Source organism: Mesitornis unicolor, unplaced genomic scaffold, assembly GCF_000695765.1.
Source record: "Mesitornis unicolor isolate BGI_N332 unplaced genomic scaffold, ASM69576v1 scaffold4120, whole genome shotgun sequence".
In the NCBI taxonomy this organism is placed as follows: domain Eukaryota; kingdom Metazoa; phylum Chordata; class Aves; order Mesitornithiformes; family Mesitornithidae; genus Mesitornis; species Mesitornis unicolor.
Window position 1 is genome coordinate 102,304 of NW_010160115.1, and position 24,891 is coordinate 127,194.

The window sequence follows — 24,891 nt, forward strand, 5'->3', positions numbered from 1 at the left end:
TCATTGCAGAGTGACAAGGAGTCGGCAGCAGGCAGGGATGCTCTGAAATGGCAACCTGAGAGCATCCACACCCCTGGTCTCATGCAGCCAGCTCTGCTCCATCACCCTTTCACAGGGATTTGCCAGCAGTGAGAGGTGTACTTCAGCTGGTAAACTAGTTTCTAATCATAATTCATCTGGTGGCAAGCATCCTGAGCCAGAGATGTGTTATTTCTGTCCCTAGAGGCTTTCAAGATCAATAAAGACTCTGGGCTCATCACATCCCGGCGGCGCTTGCAGTCCTATGAGAGGTTCAACCTGACTGTGGTGGCCACAGACAAGGGGCATCCCCCTCTCTGGGGGACCACCATGCTCCACATCGATGTCATTGACATCAATGACAACCGCCCCGTCTTCGTTCGCCCACCCAATGGCACAATCCTGCACATCAAGGAGGTAAATCCCTTGAGAGAGAGTGAGGTCATGGCACACTGAGACTGTGCCCGAAAGCAATCCTGCCTACCAGTGGCAAAATCCATTCTCCATCACCACTGGAGATGAAGCAAGACTTTTATTTAACATACAGCAAGAAGGTTTGGGTCACGAGGCTGGACGGTCAGCGACAGCCCCTCTCTGTTCACGCAAGCAGGGATGTCAGTTTTGGGGAACAGAAACCCTGGGAGCACACAAAATAAGGAAACGGCCAGTCACTGTATGTCAAGCCTGTTCATAAACAAGGGCCAAAATACTGACATTTAAGATGCTTCTCCTTTCCAAGAAGCCAGGTTTGGCTCAGCCAACCCATGGCACGCACATGGAGAAGCCACCCTGCCAAAGGGGATCATGGCTTAGCATCACCAGCCCCTATTTGCATTTTGGGCAGAGGGAGCCTGCCAATCCCAATACAAGGGGGTTTGGAGGGGTGGGGAGAGCCGGGAGCTCACATGCAATGCTGGGACTGAGGGGCTGCATGTATGCAAGCAGGAGATCCCCCTGCAGTCCAATGTCTACGAGGTCTACGCCACAGACAAAGATGAGGGCCTCAATGGAGCGGTGCTCTACAGTCTGCTGAAAACCGGGGCGGGGAACAAAGACTGGGAGTACTTTGTCATCGACTCAGTCAGCGGGTTGATCCAGACGGCCATGCGGTTGGACCGAGAGAAGCAGGCCGTGTACAATGTAAGCCAGGCGGCAGCGCGCCCGTGGGGTGGCCGGGATGATCCCTGAGGCTGCGGGTCTGGTGCGGGGCTGGCAGGATGCAAGCAATACTGTAGGGATGGGGTCAGCTAGTGCAGTCGTGAAGATGTCACACCCTAGCAAGAATCAGGTGGTTACCAAGTGCCATTGGGGAGCTGCATCTTGGCGGGCCAACTCCCATTTCCCTATTAAATCCCACAAAAAAATCCTCCATCACCCAGCCATCCCCTCAGTGATGTCTCATGATGTCTCTGCATGCATGGCTTTGCCCGGGATGACACTTTTGCCTCTCTCCCCAGCTGATCATTGTGGCCTGTGATCAGGGCCAGCCAGCCTACGAGACCATGCAGCCCCTCCAGGTCGCACTCGACGACATCGATGACAACGAGCCCGTCTTCGTCAGGCCTCCTGTAAGGCACCAGAACGGAGGGGATGGGATATAGAGGGTGCAGGGTTGGGGATGCTGACAAGCATGTGTGAGGGAGCTGAGTGTCAGCATGGTGGGGAGCATGATGGGATTTGTCCACTTTCAGTCTTTCAAAGCAAAAAAAAAGCCACCTCACTGCTCATCACCCTCCCTTCTCCTGGGGTCTCTGACAGAAGGACAGTCCCCAATACCAGGCTCTCTCCATTCCCGAGCACTCGCAGCCAGGCACTGTGGTGGGGAATGTTACCGGGGCAGTGGATGCAGATGAGGGCTCCAATGCCATTGTCTACTACTTCATAGCAGGTGAGTGTTGAGCAGGGAGGGGATAGGTAGCTCTGCATCCTTCACCAAGGTTTTTTTTACTGCCATCAGCTCCTTACTGCCCTTCTGCCCTGGTCAATGGGAAAGATGACGTTTCAAAAATGCCAAGCCCAGTGGAACTAATTGGGGTCCCTTTCTGCATCCAGCTGGGAACCGGGAGAGCAACTTCCAGCTGAGCCGGGAGGGGAAGCTGCAAGTCTTGCGGGACCTGGACCGGGAGAAGGAGCCATACCACTCCATCATTGTCAAAGCATCCAGCCAGAGGAACTGGTCCCCTCCCCGGGGCCAGCAGGCAGGCAGAGCCCATTCCTGGGACCTCAGCGGGGACCTGACCCTTCAGGAGGTGCGGATCTTCCTGGACGACATCAATGACCAGTCCCCCCAGTTCACCAAGTCAGAGTACACAGCGGGTAAGGGGTGCTGGGACCTGGGAGTGCACCAGGAGCTGGAGATGCTCCAGGGAAAATCCAGCTGGATGAAGGGGCAGTGAGAGCCAGCCCAGCCCCAGGTCCCTGACCCATCTCTCTCTCAAAGGGGTTGCCACCGATGCCAAAGTGGGATCAGAGCTGATCAGAGTGGTTGCAGTAGATGCCGACGTGGGCAATAACAGCCTGGTCCTGTACAACATCTTGGGCATCCGCTACATCAAGCAGCACTCCAACGACTCAGAGGAGGTGGCCAACATCTTCAGCATCGGTGCATACCCTGCATGCCGAGAAAGCACGGGGTCATGGCCAGAGACATCCCTGTGGCCAAAGACGTCCCCATGACCAAAGAAGTGCCCATGACCAGCATCACTAATCTTGAGCTTGTGTCTGTCCTTCCCCCCAGGAATCTTTGATGGGATCCTGCGAACCTTCGACCTCTTCACGGCCTACAGCCCCGGCTACTTTGTGGTGGACATCATAGCCTCTGACCTGGTCGGCCACAATGACACAGCCATCGTGGGAATTTACATACTGAGGGATGACCAGCGGGTGAAAATCATCATCAACGAGATCCCTGACAAAGTCAGGCAGTTTGAGGAGGAGTTCATCAGCCTGCTCTCCAACATCACAGGTGCCATCGTCAACACGGATGATGTCCAGGTAACCATCCACAAAGATTGCTCTGAGGGGAAGGTAACCTTCCACATGCTGCTTGGGAGGTCTCCTTTGAGTATGCCCTGTCTGCATAAACCATAGACATCCCTGAGCTCTGAGAGTGGTGGATATACCTAAGGCTGGGGTGTATGGAAAGGGTCTAGACTGAACCTCATGCCAGGCCTGAGGGTCTCTTGCCACATGAGCACACCTTGGGCCACGGTCAGGGGATGCCCTGGGAGGCAGCTCTTCCACACTGCAGACTTTGCTGTCTCTCCCCAGTTCCACGTTGACAAGAAAGGTCGGGTGAACTTTGCACAGACAGAGCTGCTGATCCATGTGGTGAACAGGGAGACCAACCGCATTCTGGATGTGGAGCGGTACGTCACCTGGCCAGTCACCCAGCCCATCACCTGGCTCACTGAGTCTTTGGGGATCCTCATTAATGCCAAGATGCCCAAGAACCCCTTCTCTTCCCAGCGTGATTCAGATGATAGACGAGAACAAGGAGCAGCTGAGGAACCTCTTCAGGAACTACAATGTGCTGGATGTGCAGCCTGCCATCACCGCCCGGGCACCAGACGACCTCTCAGCTCTGCAGGTAACAGCCCAGCTGGAGCTGGAGATGACTTCTGCTCGCAGGTGGGGCAATGTCCCTTCCCACCCTCCATGACCTGGAGAGATGTTTCACCCAAATGATTTTGGGTGGGTGCCCACCACTGGGTGCTGGGTCCATGCAGGAGATTGTCACTAGCACTCTATCTACCCCAGATGGCGATCATCGTGCTGGCCGTCCTGCTCTTCCTGGCTGCAATGCTCTTCATCCTTATGAACTGGTACTACCGGACAGCGTGAGTAATGCTTGGGTTCTGCCCCACCGGCCACAATGTCCCCACAGGCCAGGGGGACCCTGCATGGCAGTACCAGCAAGCAAAGGAGTGCAGCATCCCAAAAACTATTGCAGTGGAGCTCAGCCTGGGTTCAGAAATTGCACCTCTTTCCCCAAAATGTAGTGATTTTAATACTGATAGTGCCTCTCCCTGCCAAGCTCACTCTCCTTATAGATACAGGGGCTGTTTGCAGGGTTATGGCAAATCTGTGACCTCTTTCCTTTAAAGCATCTTCCTTATTTTCTTCCCTGATTCTCTGTATTTCTATCACAGGCACAAAAGGAAATTGAAAGCCATAGTGGCCGGCTCTACGGGTGAGCAGCATTTGAGGTTTTCCAGCTGCATGAGACAGCAGGGTGCATGGACAGCACAGAGGGGCTACACGGGGAGATGCAGGGGATGTCAGTAGGCTGTAAATCAGAAGCCACCCTGCCCAGTGAGGCACGATGGTGGGAGGCTTTCCTCAGCATCCAGGCTCTGTGTTATCAGCCACATCCAAGTGTTTCTCACCCCACTGGTGCCTTCTCAGTCGCTGAGTTTCCCCTGCCCCCCCGATAAAGAAGTGCCACCTCATGCCTGCAGCTGGGCTGGCTGCTCAGCACACTGATGTGCCGCCCTGTAACCACCCCCCCCTGCCTTTTGCAGGCAACAGGGGCTTCATGGACATCATGGACATGCCAAACACCAACAAGTACTCCTTTGATGGGTGAGTTCTCCCCTGCCCTCCGCTCTCCAGTTTGCCACCTCATGCAGCACGGCATGGCACATTGCAGGATCACAGGCTGCTCCCAAGATAGGGGAGCCTGAGTTTTGCACCCAGAGATGCGCAGGAGGTGAAGAGAGACGTGACACCTCTCTGCTCTGCACGGGGATGTGGTCAGGCACGCCTTGCAGAGCATGACTCTGACCCTGGCACATGTGCTTGTCCCTGAGAGCTTTCAAAGCCAAAAGACCTTCTGCTTCCTTCTGTTACTCCATCTCTGCCAATACTGGCCAGGCTTGGTGTAAGCAGAGATGGTGGTCAGGTACCAGCACACATCTGGATCCAGAGCAGCCGAATTCATGTCTGCACAGGGCAGAAGGAGGCAGCACAACCTCAGCATCTGGGCTCTGCATGGGCTTAGGGATGCTGCTGGGTTTTCAGCTGTTCTCTACTTGCGCTGAGGTCTGCTCCTCTCCCCTGGGCAGGGCCAACCCGGTGTGGCTGGACCCCTTCTGCAGAAACATGGAGCTGGCGGCACAGGCAGAGCATGAGGATGACCTGCCGGAAAATCTGAGCGAAATCACCGACCTCTGGAACAGCCCTGCCCGCACCCATGTGAGCCACGGCCCCTGAAAGGACACCTCCTCCCACACCCAATGCCCAACACCACTTCCTCAGCCACTCTCTCCTCTTGCAGGGGACCTTTGGGAGGGAGCCCTCCGCAGCCAAGCCCGAGGACGACCGCTACCTGCGAGCAGCCATCCAGGAGTACGACAACATTGCCAAGCTGGGGCAGATCATGCGGGAAGGACCCATCAAGGTGAGTGATGAGCGCAGACATCCTCCACAAAGGGATCTTCTCCTACCACTCCAGCTTCCAGGTTCATGGCTGCAGCGCTGGAAGGTGATGTTCCGAAAAATGCTGGGATGATGCTGGCCTCTTTCCAACTAAACCATCTTTCTTGGGTAACCCGTTGTCTCTTCCCCTCCACCCAGGGCACTCTCTTGAAGGTGGTCCTGGATGATTATATGCGCTTGAAAAAACTCTTTGCCCAGAGGATGGTGCATAAGGCCACCACCAGTCAGGGGGACCGCTCCTCGGTCTCAGAGGTAGACAGAGTGTGCATGGATGTGGGGAGATGCTTGCTGTGCCCTCTGGGATGCAGTGTGTCTTCCTGTCCTGTCCCACAGCCTTAGTTCCCATCACCCAGTGGTTTCCAGCCCCCATTCCCTGCTTGGCCAAAATGAGCCAAATGCTGGTGTTCCACTGAGGCTGCCAGTTCCCCACATTGCCCCAGCTCTCATCACCGCTTGTGTTCTCCCTGAGCATCAGCAGCACCTTCTCCCTCTGTCTCTCCTATCCTGCAAGAGGACCCCTCTTTTTGTGGGGTTTGCTCTGTCCATCACCTGTCCATCTCACTGCAAGGTGCAGCTGCTCCACCGACTCTGGCCAAGAAGCTGCAGGTCCCTGCACACACGTAGGCACATCTTCCTTCCCCTCTGCTCCTCTCATCTTATCAACCCAGCAGGTTTTTGAGGCGAAAAGGCCAGCACAGAGGGTTTTGGTGCAGAAGGGCTGGTGTGGAAAGAAGTAACTTCTCTTGCAGCTCTTGGTGGGAGATTTCATCCCATGGGGGATGAAACATGGGGCAAAGAGAGCAGAGGAGAGCAGTGGGATGGGAGACTACTTTCAGCCCTTCTGCTCCTCATTTCTCCTCACCCTCATCCCTCCTCCAGCCTCCCCTCATCTGCCTCCTCCCCCCACCACCTTCATGCAACCCCAAATCCCATCTCCTCTCTGGCCACTATGGGAGCTGCTGCCAGCCCCACCACCCAGCTGGCAGCCAGTGCCTGAGCTGAGGCACCCACCTAACAAATGGGCAATTCAGCTGGAGGTTATCATCATGCTGGTGATCTTCATCACCGCGTTCTGAGCTGGCTTCAGAAGAGAAGGCTCCCATCCCTTCTGCTGGGCTCCAGCATTGCAGGAGGTTCAGAGGTGGGAAAGCCAGAAGCTGCTTTAGCTGTGATGATGATTCCCCCACTCCGTGAACCTTTTGCAGCTGATCCAGAAGGAGCTGGAGGAAGAGGAGGAGCACAGCCCAAACCAAGGCAGCCTCCGCTTCCGACACAAGCAGCCAGTGGAGCTGAAAGGTCCTGACGGCATCCACGTGGTGCATGGCAGCACGGGCACGCTGCTTGCCTCCGACCTCAACAGCCTGCCCGAGGACGACCAGAAGGTGCTGGGTCGCTCACTGGAGACTCTGACTGCCGACTGTGGAGTCTACAGCGACCACAATGCGCGCACCGAGTCGGCCAAGTCCACCCCCCTGCACAAGATGCGGGAGGTGATCATGGAGAGCCCCCTGGAGATCACCGAGTTATGACAAGCGGTGGTGGTGGTGCTCCTCTAGGCAAGCCAGGGCCGGCCGGGATGAAGCACGGACCAGGGGAACCGTGGCGGGGGCCAGGGGCACCCCAAGAGCGGCACTTGGCCCCCCCTTCCCCTGCAGAAGGAGTCCAGGCCAGCTGGTGCAGTTCGCTCCAGCAGCCTTGGAGAGCTTGGCCCCGGGAAAGGGCTCTCAGGACCAGTATGGTTTTACTCGTCTGTCATTAATCCATGAAAGCATTAAAATTTTTTTTATTTTTCTTATTAAAAAAAAAAGGGTTGGGTTTTTGTTTTCGTTTTTTTTAAAAAAAAAAGAAAAGCTAAACAAATCCAATAAGTCCAGGCTGGACAGGGGTGAAGGAGCAGTGAAGGTGTGGATGATGCCACTGCGGTATCTCCAGGCACAGGCTGGGGACAAGCAGCTGTCACACCTCGACCACGGGCACGAGAAGGGCTGGGGCAGAGTGGGGAGAAGCTGAGTCCATTTGGCATTAGCGTCACCTTTTCAGCAAGGAAAGACCCCCAAAAAAAGAAAATAAAAAAAAACCTGAAGACATTTCTCCATTTTGCTGGCTTTACCAAAACATGTTGCGACGTCGTAAAAGAGAGAGACTGACAATAACTGGGGTTTCTGGATGTGGAGTGCTCGTGTGTGTCTTTTATGCCCTTTGCTTTCCCCTTCTCTCTTGCTTTTGGGTTTGTTTGTTTGGGGGTTTGTTTCAAATCGTATCCTTGTGGAGAGTTTCGGGCACGGTCTGTTACGGGACTCAGAAATACACTGTCTATGGCTTTGGGTACCCTGTCTGTCGTCTTTCCTCCCTGGCCACGCGGGATTCACCATGCCCAATCCACATTTTGAAGAGGAAAACCTCCTTTTCCTTTAATTCACCCCTCCATGGTCAGAGGCCATGATGTCCACCACCTTCATAAGATGCTGTCCTGGGTGTTGCTGCACCCCAGATTTCGAGGGGAAGTATTTAACCTCTCCTAGGTTTGCACACCCTTACCACACCACCAACCCTGCCCAGCACCCCAGGTCAAGGAGGAGGGAGACAACCAGCCGAGCTCGTGGGAGGAGTTTATTTGTGGTGAGATGTTCCTGTGCACACTCAGGATCAGACCTCATGGGCATCCCCCATCCCACGGCGGGGAGGGATGAGCCAGTGCCCCACTGTCCCTCACCACCATGGCCAGGTCAGCATGGGACTCCCCCCGGCGGGCTTGTGTGCATGAAAGGAAGTCTTTGTCCTCAAAATTCACTCTTTTTTTTTTTGTTGTTCAGAGAATACTTAAAATATATATTATCTTTCCCAGCAAATGGCTGGACACAAAATGAGTGTACTGCAAATGTCACGTAAAGCCAGTCATTGCAGGTAAATTTAATCCACTTTTTGGTTCTTTAACTGTGACCAGGGGAAAAAAAAAACAACCAATAATAAAAGGCCACCCCCATTAGAAGAGGGACCAGCAAAGGACTGGGCTTGCCAAAAGCCAATGTCACCCACACTGTGAGGCTGCCAAAGGCCAGGAGCAGGGGGTTGGCATTTGGGCAGCAGAAACCAACCCCGGATCCATGTTGTAGGATCTGGGCTTTACGAGTGGTTCAGGGTGGGATGGGGTTGGTGTTAGGGTTAGGGATGAGGATGGGGAGGGATGGCAGGATTTGCTCCAAGGGATATCAAGGCCGAATCTCCAGTTCTGAAAATACTAACAAGTCCCTTAACCTGATTTGGAAATCCAAGCCCCAGGGGTGGAACAGGCAGCAGCAGAGGCAGCTGGGGTACTCCACAGCCCCTGCCAGAGTGGTGAGACTAGTGGGCTCCTGCCATTGCCGTCCATGGGTGCAGGCACATCTGAAGGGAGGGGTGGGTCCGGGATCCTGAACCAAAATGATAGAGCAAGTCTGGCTGGCTGGGAAGGTGGCTCCTAGTTCCATAAGTGATGCTGGCAGTGCTTGACAGCCTGTGGGAGAGACAGGGAGAGATGACAGGGGGAGGCAGGAACTCCTGGCACCCTGCTGACCCAGGGAAGGGGATGCCGCTGACACTTACGTGACACTCAATGGCCGTGGCCATGTTCTTGCACCAGTACTGTGGGCCCCAAGCACAGGGGTCTGAGCCCAAGAGATCCTCCTTGGGTGATTCGCAGGCTCTTATTTTCTGCATTGCAAAGGAAAAATGTGGAAGCGGGGAGGAAAAAAACCCCCATGAGCACCTTTTGACCCCATGGCCCCTCTGCCAGCCCCCTTCAGGCTTGGACAAAAGATGCCCATCTTGGCCCAGGCTGCCCTGGGCACTGGGTGCAGCACCCATGGCATGGGGACACTTACAGTGCAGACATAGGTGGGGTCCATCATCTGCACGAGAAGCCGCACGGCTGCTGGCTCATACAGCACCACAAGGGCCTCGCACTGGGAAGGAGAGAGGGGGTGAGTCCGGTGCAGGGCAGTCAGGGGGTCCCTGCCAGGCTGAGTGTTCCCCTCTCCCCAGCTCACCTTGTCAGTGAGAGGCGTGGGCAGCAGCTCGCAGCCCTTCTCCAGCACCTCACCCAGCTCTGCCAGTGTCTCATTCTTCAGCAGCTCGTTATCGAAATAGGTGATGACGATCTGGCAGACGTTGCAGAAGGCGCCTGCACCCACTGCCAGCTGTTCCAGCTCAGCAGTCCCTGTGGGACATGAGGGGCTGTTAGCACCACCCCAGCACCCCACTTCCCAGGGACTTGGTGTCTGGGTGCCACCCAGGTCCCCTCATCTTCACCTCGGTGGGTGTCCCCGCTGCGGGGACAGCAGTGCAGCATGGTACAGATGGTAGTTGGGTCAGTGGCCTCCAGCAGCATGATGACCACAGCTTTGCCATAGGAGTTAACGAAGTCCTTGCACTGCCCAATGATGCCGTGGGGCAGCATGTAGCACACCTTTTCGATGTCATTCACCAGTTGGTCCTGCCAGGAGAAGGTGGGTGGAAGGATGGGGAGATCCCCCAACCCCCTCAACTCCTTGCTGCCTCTTTTGCCTGCCTTTCCCAGCCCACCTTTCCCCAGACCACAGCAGCAGGGCTCACCTCCGTCACGTTGTTCTCCAGGAGGCCCTCAGCCGCCTTCACTGCAAACTGGCACATCTCACACAGCGCTGGGGTTCCCTCCTCATCCTGCTGGGACAAGGTGGTGGGACACATGCCAAAGCCCCCTCCTAGAACTATCCCCATCCCACCCAGCCATCAGCACCACCAAAAGACATTTCCCACTTTGGAAATATAGGAGTGTTTGAGGAAAAAATAAAAGGTAAAATAAGGCTCCCCTTTCCCAGCATCTCAAATTTAAGGTGTGTGGCAGGAGGGGAAGTCGCCACTTACTCCCAGGGTGTTGAGGACCTGCATCGCCTTCTCAGTGAGCAGTGTGTGGAGGGGCAGTGCCGAGGTGGAGGAGCAGAGTCCCAGGTGGCCACACAGCTTCATCGGGTCCTGGGGAGAGAGGCACCCTGAGTTGGACCGGCATTGCTCCCGAGAGGGTGAGCCTGCACCCCCCGCTACCCCACAGAGGGTGAGTTCAGCCCATTGGGGTGCGGGCGTTGCTTACCTCAGCCTTCTGCCAGTGGAGTGGCCGCAAAACAGCAAGAAAAAAATGCAAACAGAAAAAGAATTACAGCAGTTGCAACCCAGAGAGAGGGGACAATATTTAAAAGTTTATAGGAATATAAAGCAGCATGATTAATTACCAAAACGAGAGCAAGCCCCGCATTTGCTGATGAGATCCCCTTGTCTGTGCTGCTCAGCACCCACCCACCAGCACCCATCCGGCCCTGCCAGCCCCAGAAAAAAGGCCACCGGGCCAGCCACGTCCGCGTACACAACCACATTGCGCTTGCACTGTGCGGGGGAGACACAGCGTCACCCTCTGAGAGGAGACACCTGCCAGACCCCCTCACCCCAACTTGCTGTGGCACTGCTCGAAAGCAGGCAGCAGCAAAAGGTGCTCCCACGCCACGGTGCCATCAGGGAGGAGGAGCGAGCCCGGCAGGACCGCAGCACCTTACCCGCTGTGCCAGGGCGGGTGCCAGGCCCTCGCATGCCCGCTCGGCGGGGGCCAGCAGCACCTGGGCGAAGGTGGCATCGGTTTCCAGCTCCAGCTGCATGGCAACCACCAGCTGCAGGCAGTCCCCACACACGTCTTTCATCTCCTGCGGGACAACACAAGGACACGTTGGTATCCACCCCAAAATGAAACCAAGTGCCCCCAATGCCTGCATTTGCAGGGCTGGGATTTCAATGTCGGTTGCAATCTGGGGCCGCTTTTTAAATGGCATCTCTCTGGTTTCCCCCCCCAACTTGCATTTATACAATATCCCAGGCCCGAATAGGTGTGACCCCTTATTAGCTGCCATTTCAACTTTAATATTTTTTTAATTGTTAAATAGGTGATGCTTAGGTGATTTTTGCCCTTGAGCAGCATCAATGGCAGCCTCGTCTGTGTCACCGTACCTGAGCCTCTCCATGAGGCAGGTCCTGGGGATGGAGCAGGAGGGGCACGTTGGTGATGAAGGGGGAGACCAGGTCGGCAAAGTCCTGAGCAGGGCCCATGGGGGCCAGCGATGGCTTCTGAAATTTCAGGGCTCCCGTGGAGCTCTCCTGGGGCTTGCACAGCTTGATGGCCCCACACACCACCTTTGGGTCCGCCTGGGGGAGCAGAGGAGTGAGGGCTTGGGGCCACATCTGCCCCATTTCCCTGCTCCCCTCCCCATCTCTGGGTCAATTCCATCTCCATTTTGTCCCTCAGAGGTTTTGTCCCAAGCTCCAAGAGCCTCCTTTGCCCTGCAACCCCCCAAGACATCCTTAACAGTGGCAAAACAGAAATCCAAGGGGATCCCCCCCACCAGTTACCAGCACTTGCTTGCCCAGCTGGACGAGGACAAGGATGCCAGTATCTACCATCTTCTTGCACTTGACAGACCAGTCCTGGAAGGGCAGGTACTGGCACTTCTTATCCAAGAAGAGCCGCAGCTTTTCCTAGGTGAGAAAGGGAGAATTCAGACCCAGGCTGGCCCTGTGGTGTGGGTGGACACACCAACCCCACACCTCCGAGGTTGTGACCCACCTCGGTGCGGTTGTCCTGCAGGATCTTGCCCACCACAGAGACTGTCATCTGGCACAGGTGACATCGGATCCCCTTCTGCTGAGAGAGGGGACACATTGGGATGCTGCCATGGCACGTGGACCTCCCACTTTCTCCCCAAATCCCGACCCTTCATCCCAAAAACACCTCACCAAGGGGCATTTGGAATATCCCAGGATACTCACGCATTTATGTCACTCACCCTGCAAACACATTGCTGCCCAAGAGCAGCAGCAGACGCTCCTCTGGGTGCCCAGCATTGGGGCAGCCAGGCTGAGATCCTCCCTCCAGCCCCACATTTTTGGGCAGGATGGGTGCATCCCTCCATTCCCACCCCCACATCCCTGTACAGTTACCCCCAGGCCCTGGTCCCAGACGCTGATCCGGCAGAGGTCCAGCACCCCACACTTGGCCGCCGTCAACTCATCGCGGCACCAGTCCTCCAGCCGCTCGCCGCACTCGTGGAGGGGGCTGGCCACGGCTGTCGGGGAGGAGAGGAGACCGTCAGTCCCCAGGACACCCCGAGACAACCTCCTTCTCTGCACCAACCTCCCCACCGGCACCCCAAGCCCAGCCTTGCCTCGCAAGCCGAGGGTGATTCACCCTCAGCTTTTGTGATAATAATTTATAAATCATTTTTTTAAGCCCAGCAAAGGCCGGCTTTGCCAGGCCATCACGTGCTGCCGGCTTTTCCATCAGGATGTTGCAGCAGCTTTGGGCCAGCATCAAAAGGAAAGCAAATTAGGGGCTCATCCTCAGCCTTGCAGCACCCTCCAACACACTGGGGAGGCGCCTGCCTATAAAAAGAGCAATAAATCTTGCAAAACGAGCAAAGTGGAGGTGCCAGCGCTCAGGCCCATGTAGCAGCCAGTTAGCCACACCGCGGCTCCGGGCAATGATTGAGCAAACCCAGTTTTGGGTTTGGTTTCTTTCTTCCTTTCCATTTCCTCCCAACAACAGCATTTTCTGCTGGCTGCAAGGCCCCAGAGCGGCAGCGGCGGCATCGCCCGCCCTGGCTGCCCACGTGGCGCAGCGGTGTGGCGCAATGCCGACAGTTTAATTGCCACCTTGGCGTGTCGAGATTCATTCACGATGGGGCAAGTGTTTACTCCCACTAGGGGCTGTGCCCACCCAGGACGCGGCCGGGGAGGAGGCGAGGAGCCAGCACAACCCAAGCCCTTGACTGCCCTGCTTCAGAAAGTTAGAGACACATGGCGAGCAGCACGTGAACAGATGGACAGACAGACCCTGCTGCCTCCCCTCTGGCAGCTGGTGTTTCTAAGCAAAGCACAACCTCCCCAGAGCATTTACACCCAGCTTTTACCCCCTCAGCCCGGGCCATATGATTTTGCACAGCAAGAATAAAGCCAAAGGCAGAAACTGCTCCTTCCACCCACCCTGCTCTTACCAAGTTTCTCCCAAAAGCTGCTTTTCCTACATGCTGGATTTTGGCAACGCCTCCAGCTCATCCATGGGATGTGTTGGGTAGCAGTTCGAGATGCTTGAGGTCACTAGGGATGTCCCAGGGACGCTCCCGAGCCCCTCACCAGCCTTGCCTGCTCCCAAAAGCACTGGCACAGTTCGGCAGGTGCCGGATGGTGTGTCAGCCCGAATTACCCCATTGGGCTGATGGCAGCACCAGGGCACAAGCGAGCCCCGGGGCAGGGCGAGTTCCTCTGGTTTCCCACACATGGCCTCCCACACACACTCTCCAGCAGCGTGATGCCTCGCTCACCGCATCAGCTGAGAGATAGCATTTATTTTTTTAACCCTGATGTTAGCATAAGGATGAACAGGAATGGCGATTCAGCACAAGAGTTAAGGGGCAGTACCAAAAAAAAAAGGAGAGGGGAGACAACGACCCCACAGCTTGTTTCTGACCTAGTCCTGCCTGACCCACAGACCCGGGCATCTCTCACAGACCCATGTCAGGGACCAGATTGGCAGCATAAGGACGCTGCCAGCAATGCTATGAAGGGAATTCGCCGGTCAAGGGGACACCAATGGTTTGGACCTACACATTTCAGCTCAGCCCTTACTCCTCACTCTGCTCAAGCTGAAACTCAGGCAACAAGTACTGGGCAGGAAAAAATAATAAATAATTATGCCCATCTGCTGAGAGCAGAGAGAGTTTCCTCAGGTGGAAAGCATTGCCATGGGGCAAGCAACCAGAGTAACTGGTGCCCTGTGAGCTCTCCTTCACATTTCAAAGCCTTGCCAGAGCCTCCTGGTGCTGACTGGCACCCAGGCAGCAGGACATTGGATGATGCCATCTTCGGCAAAGCATAGGACAAAGCAGGGGTACCCCGGTGCTGCCATGGTGGCCCCAAGCCAGCCAGCACTGCTCCATCCCCAGCTGCAGGGCCCCTAGAGCACGGTGAGATCTGCTCAGGGGGATTCCAGGGCCGAGCTCTGGATGCGGCAGGGCTGTGCCAGCATTACACGGAGCCCCGGAGGACGCCGGCCAAGCCGGCAGAGCCTGGCGAGCAGGTTGTGACGTAAACCCTGGGGGTGGCGGCGTGGGCCCTGGCGCCCCAGTTCCCAGCTGGGTGCACACCCCTGTTACAGCAAAAGTCATAAATACGCTCTTCTCAGCGTCAAAAACCTTTCTCCGAGGCCTGCAGTGGGCCCCAATCCCACAGCCACACCACACCAGGCAGCCAAGCTGCCACCACAAGAGCCACTATCGGCTTCCGGGGCAGACATTGCCTGAAGGACAGACATGCCAAGCCTGGGTGAACTTTCCTGCTCCGCCTGTTGCTGGTTGGAGCACCTCAGCGTGTCCCCTTCCACCGTCAGGCACGCGTGCACAGTCACGACTCCTCCACCACAAAGCCAGTGCCTGGGCAGGTCGTGTCAGAAGAGCCCGATAGACTGAGCCTGGGGTAATTAGGGTGCAAAAGGGGTTCTCCTCTCTATTTTTTTTTCCCCTACAAGAAGGATTCATGGCTCGCCCAGGGAAATTTCCCCTGGAATAAGGGATCTCCTCTCAAGCAAAGACCAGAGATGAGAAACAAGCTCTTCCTAACCCATTTCCTGCGGATGAGCCAGATACCACTTTCTAGCTCTTATCAGGGCAATACCTCGGGGACAGCAGCATAAGCTTATCCAGGGGCAGGATTTGCTCACAGGTACCCAAAGCCCTGGTGATGAGAGGTCTCCAAAGGTGCTCAGGGCTGCAGCACTGCAGCCCATCACCCTACCACAAGGGCAGAGGCTTCCTGCCTTCCTGCACCTCCTATGAGGTCCTTAAGAAAGGGGCAGTGTCAGGTGGCACCGTGATCACCCCATTGTGCAAAGACAACAAAGCAATTTCCCCCAAATAGCACAGACACAACAGCCAGAGCCCAATGCCAGGGGCAGCAAAGCAGCCTGCTGCCCCTTGAACTGTCCTCCCTCCTTCCATACCCCAGCAAAACACCAGCTCCATCCACATCCCTGCTGTCCAGAGAAGGAAGGGAGCAAACCACTTTTTTTTTTTGCCCCAAAATCATCTCTTTAAGGGCAGAAGTTGCACCACTCACATGCAGGTGGGCAAGAGGTAGAGCAGCCAGCTGTGCCACCTACCCCAGCTCTCCTCTGGCCTAACTCCAAACCCATGGAGGGACAAAGCAGCACACTACAGATCCTTAACACTATAGCTGGGAAGAGTTTGGGGGTTCAGAGGGGTTTTTTTCTGGGCTCTCCTTGAATCCTAGTCCCAGGCCTGGCCTTACCTTGGTAGGAGCCCAGGCACACAGAAAGGATCAGCACCCAGCCACTCCATTTGCTCTCCATGCCGTTCCTAAGATAGTCCTCAGTGGCTGGTTCCTCTCCTGTGCTGCTCCCAGTCTGAGGAATCTTGGATGGGCTGGGAGAAGTAGTGAGAATCCACACCTACGCAGGGCAATTACCACACCCCTTGTGCCTTGATTATAAAATCATCACCAGCTGCAAGTGGAGGGAGGGACCAGAGCCATACAGGTATTCCCGGGAAGTCAAAACCAGCCCAGAACCTGGTGCTTGACACTAACCTCACCATTCCTGGTTGCAAAGGGTGGGCACAGCAGGGGAAAACTGTCCTAGTGCTATGGGATAGAGCATCATTCCTCAAAAAAAAAACAACAATAGAATTAAGTCAGCAGTGCAGTAAGTTTAGGACAAGTGAATGGTGTATCAGACAAGTAATGGTATATTTAGACACAGACACGTAGTTTGCTTAAAGCATTCAAAAGACATTTTATTCAAAACAAAGGAATGAAGACCAAAGGAAAAGCCACATTAAATGCAAGTCAGCACTGGAGCCTGATATCAAGCAGCTTCAGCAAGAACTCCCTGGAGCCTGTGCAAGGCAGAGAAATTGCAACATGGGGCTGTTGCTTCACATCAGGTGTTGCGTTTGTCCAGGAGACGGCAACAATCCCTGCAGCTGTGCTCAATATAACACAGGCTTGATGGGACATGCACCTTGCAAGGCAATGGCAACTTGATGGGAATCTTGCCCATTATTCCCAGTGACATTTTTGGGACATGCCTCCTCTGGCTTTGAGGCAAAGGGGAAGCTAACGTGAGCACACAGTAAGGAAGTGAAACACGCTTATCGATTTACAGAAGTTTTTATTGTTCATTAAGGAAGCTTTTGTGCAAAAATCAAGACAATGTTCTTCAGAAAGCAACTGCACGTGTCCCCCCCAGCATAACTCAAACAGGTCAGGTGCCACGGTCCACAGGAAGGGAGAAAACTAAAGAGACTTCCAGTGCTAGCACAGGATTTGCCCTGGTTCACCTCCTCCGACAGGTCGCTAGCATAACCACTTCGCTACTAAAAACCCAAGAAAATTAAAACCATGCCAACCTGTAAGAGCAAGTGTCAATCCACCCCCCACATTTCCCTTACAAAAAAAATCACAGTAATAGAATGCCATCCACTTTAAAAGATAAAATACCATACTACATGTCATGGTGTAATGCAACCCATACCTCCAGGGCAGCGATGCTGAAAAGAGCACATTTCCTATCTGACATATCTACCCCAACTGGGATACGGCGCTGGAACCACTGTACAAGTCTGTCAAGACCAAAAGCTTCAGGTATTTTTTACATCTTTAGGGGAGTCATTTTTCAGGTGCTTCAGCATTCTGTACAAATGCAAACAAGAAAGAAAAACCAGTATTGCTGTCTGTCAACGCCGTCCAGACATTTAGCAAGTACACATAGTAACCAAAGAGGTGCAGTCTAGTGGTTTTCCATTAAACTGCATGAAAATTACTTTGCTTGCTGCTAAAGCATCGTTACTGGAGCTCCTGCCTCACCCATGACACCACACAAACAGCTGCAGTTGCTGGCACCTTTCTGAACAGGACTGGAATTTTCAAAGCTCCAGCTCTTCCTTCCCAAAGCTGTCCTCAGAGCTACTTTGGTGCCTCTATTTTGGGAGCTTACTTGATCAGAACTACACACTGAACACTGGTAGGGAATGCAAGGTCCATCTCAACATGAACTCTTTCTCAAGGCCCTGACACCTCAAGGGCCTGACTTATCTCCAGGGTAGCAGCTTGCCTTGAAAGGCTTTTGTTCAGAAGTTCAGGCCGTTTCAGAGGGACGCTGCAGAGGCATGAAAGGCAGGTTGTCAGGTATGCCAGCAGAGCTGCCAAATGCTTACTACAGTGCTGTTACCATCTGCCATCTCCACTCATTACTCGGAAGCATTTCCCAACAGAAATGGGAACTCTGGAAAAAAAAATTATACTTCAAACTACTGAGAAGGGTGAGTGTCAGTGAGCAAAGGTGGAAACTGCCTGTGAGCCTCACAGCGCCTCCGAAATTTCAGGTGACTGAAACGTGCTATGAGAGAAAAACAAATCAAGGAACCAGCAGTTTATAACAAAACCCATTTCTCCATGCATTCTGCCCTCTCTGCTGAACTCCCTTTGACATATGCGCAGCCCCTGCTGACTTTCTCCCCTTCGTTTTCTACTGACCCAGCTCACTCTACGTCCTTGGCACCTGGCTGGCTGCATGTAGGAAGCTGCAAAACTAAGTAGAATTGAGCAACTAGGATAAGAAATAAAAGGGAGCCATTCCTAAAGGACATCAGCATGCTTCAAAAGACTGAAATCCCACTGTACAGGGCTTGATAGCAAAACACCCATAAAACACCCATGCTTAGACCGAGTAGTTGAAGGAAATAAAAAGGATATGATCGAAGGTCAAGGGAGGGTTTCCCTAGCTATGGTAACACCACAAGCTGTAAATGTGGTCATTCCAATGCAAATGCATATTTTTAGGTACCAGTTACTTTGAAAGCTAGCTGGGCACAGAGTCCCCTCCTCTGCATCTGTAGAGCTTTGAAAATTCCAGCCGAAAGGATTCCCAGATACAACTTTATCCCTTAAGAGTTCCCTGACAGTTACACAGAAAATCAATATTTCAGCCAGATGTTAAAAACGCAAAGCATGTAATCTTCCCAATGCTGACTACAGAGAGACAGTTGAAAGTTCAGTTGCTATCTTGTTCTCTTTTTTTTTAATTAAAAGACAATAGTCTTGTCTCATTTCACCTTCTCTGCCATTTTTCCCAGCACCTAAAAAAACAGCCTACCAATTAAAAATCTACAACACACTATTTTTAGGATCATAATGAGTTAAACTGTACAATCAGAAATATCTTTGTTAAGTCAACGATGAAGATCTGATCCTTCAACAGCAGCACTGCTACAGAAGAGTTACAATAAAGGGACTTGAAGGTCAAATTGTTAATGAGGCAGAGAGGAGGGACATTTGAGATACAGCTCTCCGCCAACCTCGGCCCATATTTTCAAGAGCCACAGCAAGTTTTCAGAACTGTAAATTCTTCCTTTAGTTCCACACATGACGTTTGCAGTGATCGACAGCCTAAAGGGAAAGAAACAGTGTATATTAGTGGAAAAAAAAGCCTGTTTGCAAACAAGTGTGCCTACATATACAATTTAACACCTTATTCTGAGCCAAGATCTTGAAAGCAAAACTGTTTTTCTTAAAGTAAGTGATCCCAGAGAGGACTAGAATAAATAACCTCATCCCCACCCAGAAGCTTCATGAAAGAATGCTGCTGCTGACCCTTAGCCATTAAGGCCTGGCAAAAAAAAAAAAAAGCATCGGCCTGCAGCAACACTGGAAGCCAATTTTTAGAGCCTGATGAGAGGTCATGACATGGTCTGTTGGCTGTGGGAACGCAGACTAAATATACAGCTCACAGTGTATCTTACTACGTATTCTGAAGTGCTGGCAGAGGGATAGGGGACGTGAACAAAGGGGAGAAGACACATCCTGCTTTAAGAACGCTACGGGCGACAGAAGAACTTCTAATCAAACTCAGTCAATTTCTAGCTAGTAGCCCCTTGCTTTCTGAAACTGGACTTCATCCACTTGAAAGTGTAGTAACCGCCAAAAAGGTGGTTTATAAGGAGCTATCAAAGACCAATAGGGAACTCGAGGCAGAATCCTGCTTTACATACGTTGCACTGAGCAGCAGTCTCCATGTTCTTACACCAGTAACCTGGACCCCAGACACAAGCATCATCCCCCAGGAGAGGCTGTTTAGCTGTTCCACAGACTCCAAGTTTCTGTGAAAAGAATAGCAGAGTCAGCATCTTTCTGTCTGCGCCAAGAGATCTCAACCAGCCTCCCGCTGGAGCTTCCACCTGACCAAGCACAGAAGCAACACTAAGGTAGCTTGAGGAGCTCCCACTACCCTGCTCAACTGACAACTCCAGTCATACTTCCAGCTGAACAAGCAGACATGAAACAGTAAACTGATATAAGGAAGAATTAAGTTACCACAACTGCTTCTTCATATTAAGTTTCAAGAAAGAGAGCTTCTAGAAAGGGATCTTTTTCAAGAAGGGTCATTTAATTTTCTCTTGCCACATTCAGAGCACACTATATATACACCTTGTTACTGAATCTCAACAGTGCATAACCACTGGCAGCTCTTTTCTTCTGTCCTTCCTTGCACAAGGCTGGCAGTCAGACAGCTGTGCATTCAGTAAGCCCCAGGCCTTGCACAACAGCATTTACTCCAAGTATTCAGTGTGCTGATTTTTATTCCAGCAGAGTTTCTGCATGCTAGGCACTGAAAGGCGTATAGAAAAGTAAGCAGGACCGTATCAGAGCCCATACTCAATAGTACTAAATGCAATACTCACAGTGCAAACAAAAGTGGGATCCATCACCTCTGCCAAAAGTTGCACAACCATGGGTTCATACTGTTCCACAAACTGAACACACTGTAACAAAAAAACAGGTTGAGAGATTCTCCTGTTACAGCCTTAGAAAGAAAAGATACCATCTTCAGCAAGCAGGCCTGCATACTACTCCAAACACCCCAAAAGTACACTCCAAACCGATAAACCAGAGGCCTGAGCTCTACAGATCTACTCGGCATGGCACTAATCACACAACTACATTTTTTTGGTAGCTCATACCTGCCTGCAGCTGTCTGCAGACAGATTATGAGAAAGGGGTCAAAGGAAAAGAACCAAGCAGGACAGACTTTGGGAAAAGAACCAAGCAGGACGGGCTTTGATTTCCAAAGCTAAGTCTCTAATCGTGGAAATCACTACTGTCTCAAGAGGAAAGCACACTGAACAAGCTGGAGACAAACATCCTGAACAGGATGGCAGCAACACAGTAATGGCTTTTAAGCACTTTCAGCCCAAGTAGTTACAATTCACTTCAGAGCTGGCAGCAGCACTAACACTCCCATGGATAACACTCAGCCCTCTAGTGGAGAGGCCACCACAGAAGCACAGGAAGATGCATTCTCAGCAGGGACTAACGGCACCGATTAATAAGTGAACCACAGCTATTAAACAGCCTCACAGCAGTTAGCAGGAATAGCTCTTTCATAGCTGCTTTAAGCCTGTATATTGTATGTCTCTTAAACTTATAAGCAGTTGCCACTTGCTGACACTCAGCAGCCACCTACTAAGTTTTCCAGGTAAACCTTGATAGCAGTGCCCTCGCAGGTGCTACTTTGTGCTGTCCCACTGGAGTTATGCCAGCCTACTTCCAACTACTTTGTTAATCCCCTGAACAGGATCAGTGTTGAGGGGAAAAAAATAAACCTTCAGCTGTTCCCACCCACTGCTCTCAGAGGATTTACAGGCAAACCTTTACTGACTGCAAATTAGTTACAACAATCCAGATGGTCAATTCAGGCCCTTAAAAGTCTCAATCTATTCAAAGGACTGCCAGCCTCAAGGATAAGGACTGTGAAAACCTAATCCCCTTGCACCCCAAACTCCTTCCAGCCTCTTGCAGAGGAAGAGATTCCTTCAACTACAAAGATGATTAAGGGAGTGGAGCATCTCCCTTCTGAGGAGCGGCTGAGGGAGCTGGGACTCTTTAGTTTGCAGAAGAGGAGACTGAGGGGAGACCTCATTCATGTTTATAAATATATAAAGGGTGAGTGTCAGGAGGAAGGAGCCAGGCTCTTCTCGGTGACAAACAATCATAGGACAAGGGGTAATGGGCACAAGCTGGAACACAGGAGGTCCCACTTAAATTTGAGAAGAAACTTCTTCTCAGGAAGGGTGACAGAGCACTGGCCCAGGCTGCCCAGAGAGGTTGTGGAGTCTCCTTCTCTGCAGACATTCAAAACCCGCCTGGACCCCTTCCTGTGTAACCTCATCTGGGTGTTCCTGCTCCGGCAGGGGGATTGGACTGGACGAGCTTTTGAGGTCCCTTCCAATCCCTAACGTTCTGTGATTCAACCCTGACCTGCATTATACCAACTACTCCCACAAAAACCACCAAGAGATGCTGCTCTTTTTTTTTTCCCCAGATACTCCGCAAGATGTTTTGTCCTTCTGTTCACCTCGATCTGCCTTGTTCTGAGAGGAAGGCAGGCTGCCACACAGCAAGGCCTGTGTGGTCATTTTCTGCAGTGCAAGCCTGCTCCCTCTCTTTTGCTTTACTGCACGTGAAAAGCTGCTACGCTTTGGTGTCAACCAGTAAAGGGAAAAGTCTAGGAAGGATCAGGTTGCTGAACACAAGCCAGCCCCAGCTGCACCTGTGGACAGTTTGTCTCCAGCCAGAGACCAAGGCAGTTGGCCAAACACAGAGACCACTGTTATGAGTACCTGGACATTTATAGCAGAAGTAGAGACACTTGAGAGACGGACCTAAAATTAGCATGTAGACAGAATGTCAGGTGAAGCTCTCCGAAAATGAGGTAAGCATAATTGTCACTGTAGGAACTACACAAACCCAACAAATCAACAAGGACAGTTCCCAACCATCAACAAGACCATTGCTTTTTAGCCCGCCTCCTGCACAAGCACTTTACCTGATCACTGACAGAGTGTGGCAGGAAGTGACAGACTTTTTCCAGTAAAGCCTCAATCTCAGCTGTTGTGGCATTCTTCTCCAGTTCTTTATCTGCATAAGCTACCACCATCTTGCAGATATCACAAAAGCCACCTGCAGGTTTCACTAAAACTGAAAAGAAAAAAGAATGCTCAGGTAGTTCCCCCAAACAGAAGAAAGGAGGCAGCATCAGCAAGTACTAAAGCATGTGTCCTCAAAAGAGAGATAATTATAAGTGAACCGGATCCTTTCGCAACACCACTGACTCCTCATTACCAACCTGGCTGCTGTGGAGGAGCCTTGGCTGCACAGCACTTCAGCATAACACACACAGTTTCAGGATTCGTTGACTCCAAGAGCATGTCAATCAGAGCCTGGCCATAGACATCTATGAAGTCCTTACACTGGTCTTTGACACTTTCTGGGAACAGGTAGCAGACCACCTCCATTTCATGTACAATCTCTTCCTGAAGCACAATGGGAGATGCAAGGCAAATGAGGAACAGAAATGTGACTCAGTTCATAAGTACATGTTTTTTACTCCATCCCATCCAGGATGGAAATCTTGCTCTCGTGAAAACAGCCAAACTAAAATTTAGTTGCCTCAATTTAGCAAAAAGCCTAGGAAAAGGCACCATTTTCCACTCCTTACATACCTCTGTCTTGTTGCTCTCCAAGAGGCCAGTCACTTCTTTCACCATGGTCTCACATATTTCACACAAGGAAAAAGATTTCTCTTGAACTGAGACTTTCTGAGTACACAGAAGAAACATACAAAACAAGAAATCAGCACTCGACCAGATCTGACAAGGACAATGTGTAAAGGATAGTTTAACAGCATTCACATTCAGGTGTGGCACACCAATTCATTTACCTAGCTGGCCAGTTAGAGCTGAATTCAAAAGGTCACACAGAACCCAAACCCAGCCTCAAAGGTCTCAATAAAAAGCCTTTCTGAATGAACAGTCATTTTGTATGACCAAGCAAGACCACAATCCCCAGGTTGTACAAGGACAGGAGTTAAATCTAGTAGACACAGAAATAAGCAGCCACACAGTGACTGGAGTTAAGGGAAACAAAATCTTTTCTAAAATACACTAATTGAGGACAAAATTACTAATTTACCAGAATTGAGAGCACCCTCCTGTTTGCAAGAGAAACCTAGAAACTGAGGGACTTGAGGGAAACTGTTTGGAGCTTATTAATCAGAAGTTACCAGTACTCAAACAATAGACTTTCCTTTAAAAAAACCACAAAACAACAAAACCAAAAAACCCCACAACAAAAACTCAGCCCATGTCTTACCCAGAAGCTGTGGGAAGCTAAAGGTGCTTCACCAAACTTGAAGCTTCAGCATTCTGACTCCGATCACTCACCTGCACATGCAGAGTGCTGTCCCATTTTTTAAAGGTATCAAAGCATAACTCAAATGTAGAACAAGACTCAAATTCAGCAATTTACCTTCTAACATTTGAGGTATCATTTGGAATGGCTGCTATACGTGACTGCTGGAACAAGAGTTTCCATTTCAATCCTGAATTATTAACCCTACAGCTTTGGTTTACTCTAGTTTGGCTTTGCTAGTCCAATAAATCAGTCAGCTCTCCTACTCCACATATCAAAATCAGACAAGAAGAAGCCAGGAATGCATGGAGGCTTGGATTATTCTCTGCATAAAAACTCACATTATATTGTTTCACCTAGCTCATTACACTAAAGCAAAACGGCAGGCAAATCTGTTGAGTACAAGAAGTCCACCTTACCTCCACAGTCTCCATTTTCACTTCGTGAACCACTTGAGCTGGCACCAGAGTCTGAAGTGGAACAGATTTCACAGAAGGACAGAACCCAACCATGGCACAAATATCCTTTGGTTGCTGAAAAGAGAGGTATAAGCAATTTTTAAAAGTCTAGAAAACTCTGCCCTTTCTGTGGAGCCTGTGAGTGGGCACAAAGTTTTAAAAGGCTCCAACACAAGTTTCACAACTACTTCTACTTCAAGTATTGCCAAAGCATTTGATATGGTTATAGGCAGGACAACTACCAGATGAAGTTTAGTGGTTCCTTTAAAAGAGGGAGAGGTTAGGCCACATCCACTTAAAAACCCATTTACCATGTAGTGCGCTATGCAAGTCCTTCAAAGGAGTTGACTTAAGAGCTACCAACACCAAAACAGGCCACCAGCATCACATTAGACCTGCATCCACAAAGCTGCTCCCTTGAAAGCTTTAAGGAATCACAGAAGAGGCTCATTATCCTGACTTCAAAGTTCACCCAAAAGCTGGAAGAAATGCCTAGAAGAAAGGACTCCTTTTCTCATCTACAAACTACCTTCTTTAAAGCAGCCAGTAAATTATTTTGCAAACAAAAACAGACTCCTGGATTACTGAACACACTATAAGAAACAAAAGTTAACCATGTTAAAATCTCAGTATCTGTATTTCAAGTGTTCTTTTCACAGAAAGAGGG

At 51.6% G+C, this 24,891-nt stretch overlaps 3 protein-coding genes across 3 annotated transcripts in view; 1 reads left to right on the forward strand and 2 right to left on the reverse strand.

Annotated features, from left to right (window-relative positions):
* The window catches only part of CDH23 (cadherin-related 23), a gene marked incomplete at its 5' end in the record, with an annotated part of 106,117 nt that extends 99,131 nt beyond the window's left edge, over positions 1–6,986 (forward strand). Inside the window, 16 exons of the mRNA XM_010188795.1 lie at positions 224–435; positions 964–1,158; positions 1,476–1,586; positions 1,777–1,906; positions 2,071–2,334; positions 2,459–2,620; positions 2,756–3,012; positions 3,289–3,386; positions 3,487–3,607; positions 3,778–3,857; positions 4,170–4,210; positions 4,542–4,602; positions 5,085–5,214; positions 5,297–5,419; positions 5,596–5,709; positions 6,663–6,986. Coding sequence (XP_010187097.1) covers positions 224–435; positions 964–1,158; positions 1,476–1,586; positions 1,777–1,906; positions 2,071–2,334; positions 2,459–2,620; positions 2,756–3,012; positions 3,289–3,386; positions 3,487–3,607; positions 3,778–3,857; positions 4,170–4,210; positions 4,542–4,602; positions 5,085–5,214; positions 5,297–5,419; positions 5,596–5,709; positions 6,663–6,986 — 2,423 coding nt within the window. The remainder of the gene's footprint in view (positions 1–223; positions 436–963; positions 1,159–1,475; positions 1,587–1,776; positions 1,907–2,070; positions 2,335–2,458; positions 2,621–2,755; positions 3,013–3,288; positions 3,387–3,486; positions 3,608–3,777; positions 3,858–4,169; positions 4,211–4,541; positions 4,603–5,084; positions 5,215–5,296; positions 5,420–5,595; positions 5,710–6,662) is intronic.
* Positions 6,987–8,914: 1,928 nt separating this feature from the next.
* Positions 8,915–15,871, reverse strand: LOC104544066 (proactivator polypeptide-like). Its single transcript, XM_010188817.1, has 15 exons — positions 15,811–15,871; positions 14,593–14,653; positions 12,451–12,565; positions 12,077–12,154; positions 11,863–11,988; positions 11,470–11,658; positions 11,019–11,162; positions 10,765–10,851; positions 10,339–10,446; positions 10,048–10,137; positions 9,725–9,928; positions 9,483–9,632; positions 9,318–9,398; positions 9,040–9,147; positions 8,915–8,950 (listed from the first exon to the last, which is right to left on the reverse strand). Exons 1-15 carry the CDS (start codon positions 15,869–15,871, stop codon positions 8,915–8,917), a joined length of 1,638 nt encoding a protein of 545 aa, XP_010187119.1.
* Positions 15,872–18,574: 2,703 nt separating this feature from the next.
* LOC104544074 (proactivator polypeptide) lies at positions 18,575–24,332 on the reverse strand (the record flags this gene model as incomplete). Its single annotated transcript, XM_010188829.1, has 7 exons — positions 18,575–18,966; positions 19,569–19,676; positions 20,259–20,339; positions 22,403–22,554; positions 22,703–22,889; positions 23,079–23,174; positions 24,186–24,332. Coding segments are annotated over 7 exons (807 nt in total), but the record flags the coding sequence as incomplete, so codon positions are not given.
* Between the last annotated feature and the right edge of the window lie 559 nt (positions 24,333–24,891).

What these genes read in the sequence shown, in the direction of transcription:
- LOC104544066 (XM_010188817.1), bottom strand. Translation starts at nt 15,871, where the DNA reads ATGGAGAGCAAATGGAGTGGCTGGGTGCTGATCCTTTCTGTGTGCCTG. An exon ending in TGCAGGACAACCGCACCGAG is followed by an intron (nt 11,989 to 12,076) that starts GTGGGTCACAAC and finishes TTTCTCACCTAG; the next exon opens with GAAAAGCTGCGGCTCTTCTT. An exon ending in ACCCCACCTATGTCTGCACT is followed by an intron (nt 9,148 to 9,317) that starts GTAAGTGTCCCC and finishes TTTGCAATGCAG; the next exon opens with AAAATAAGAGCCTGCGAATC.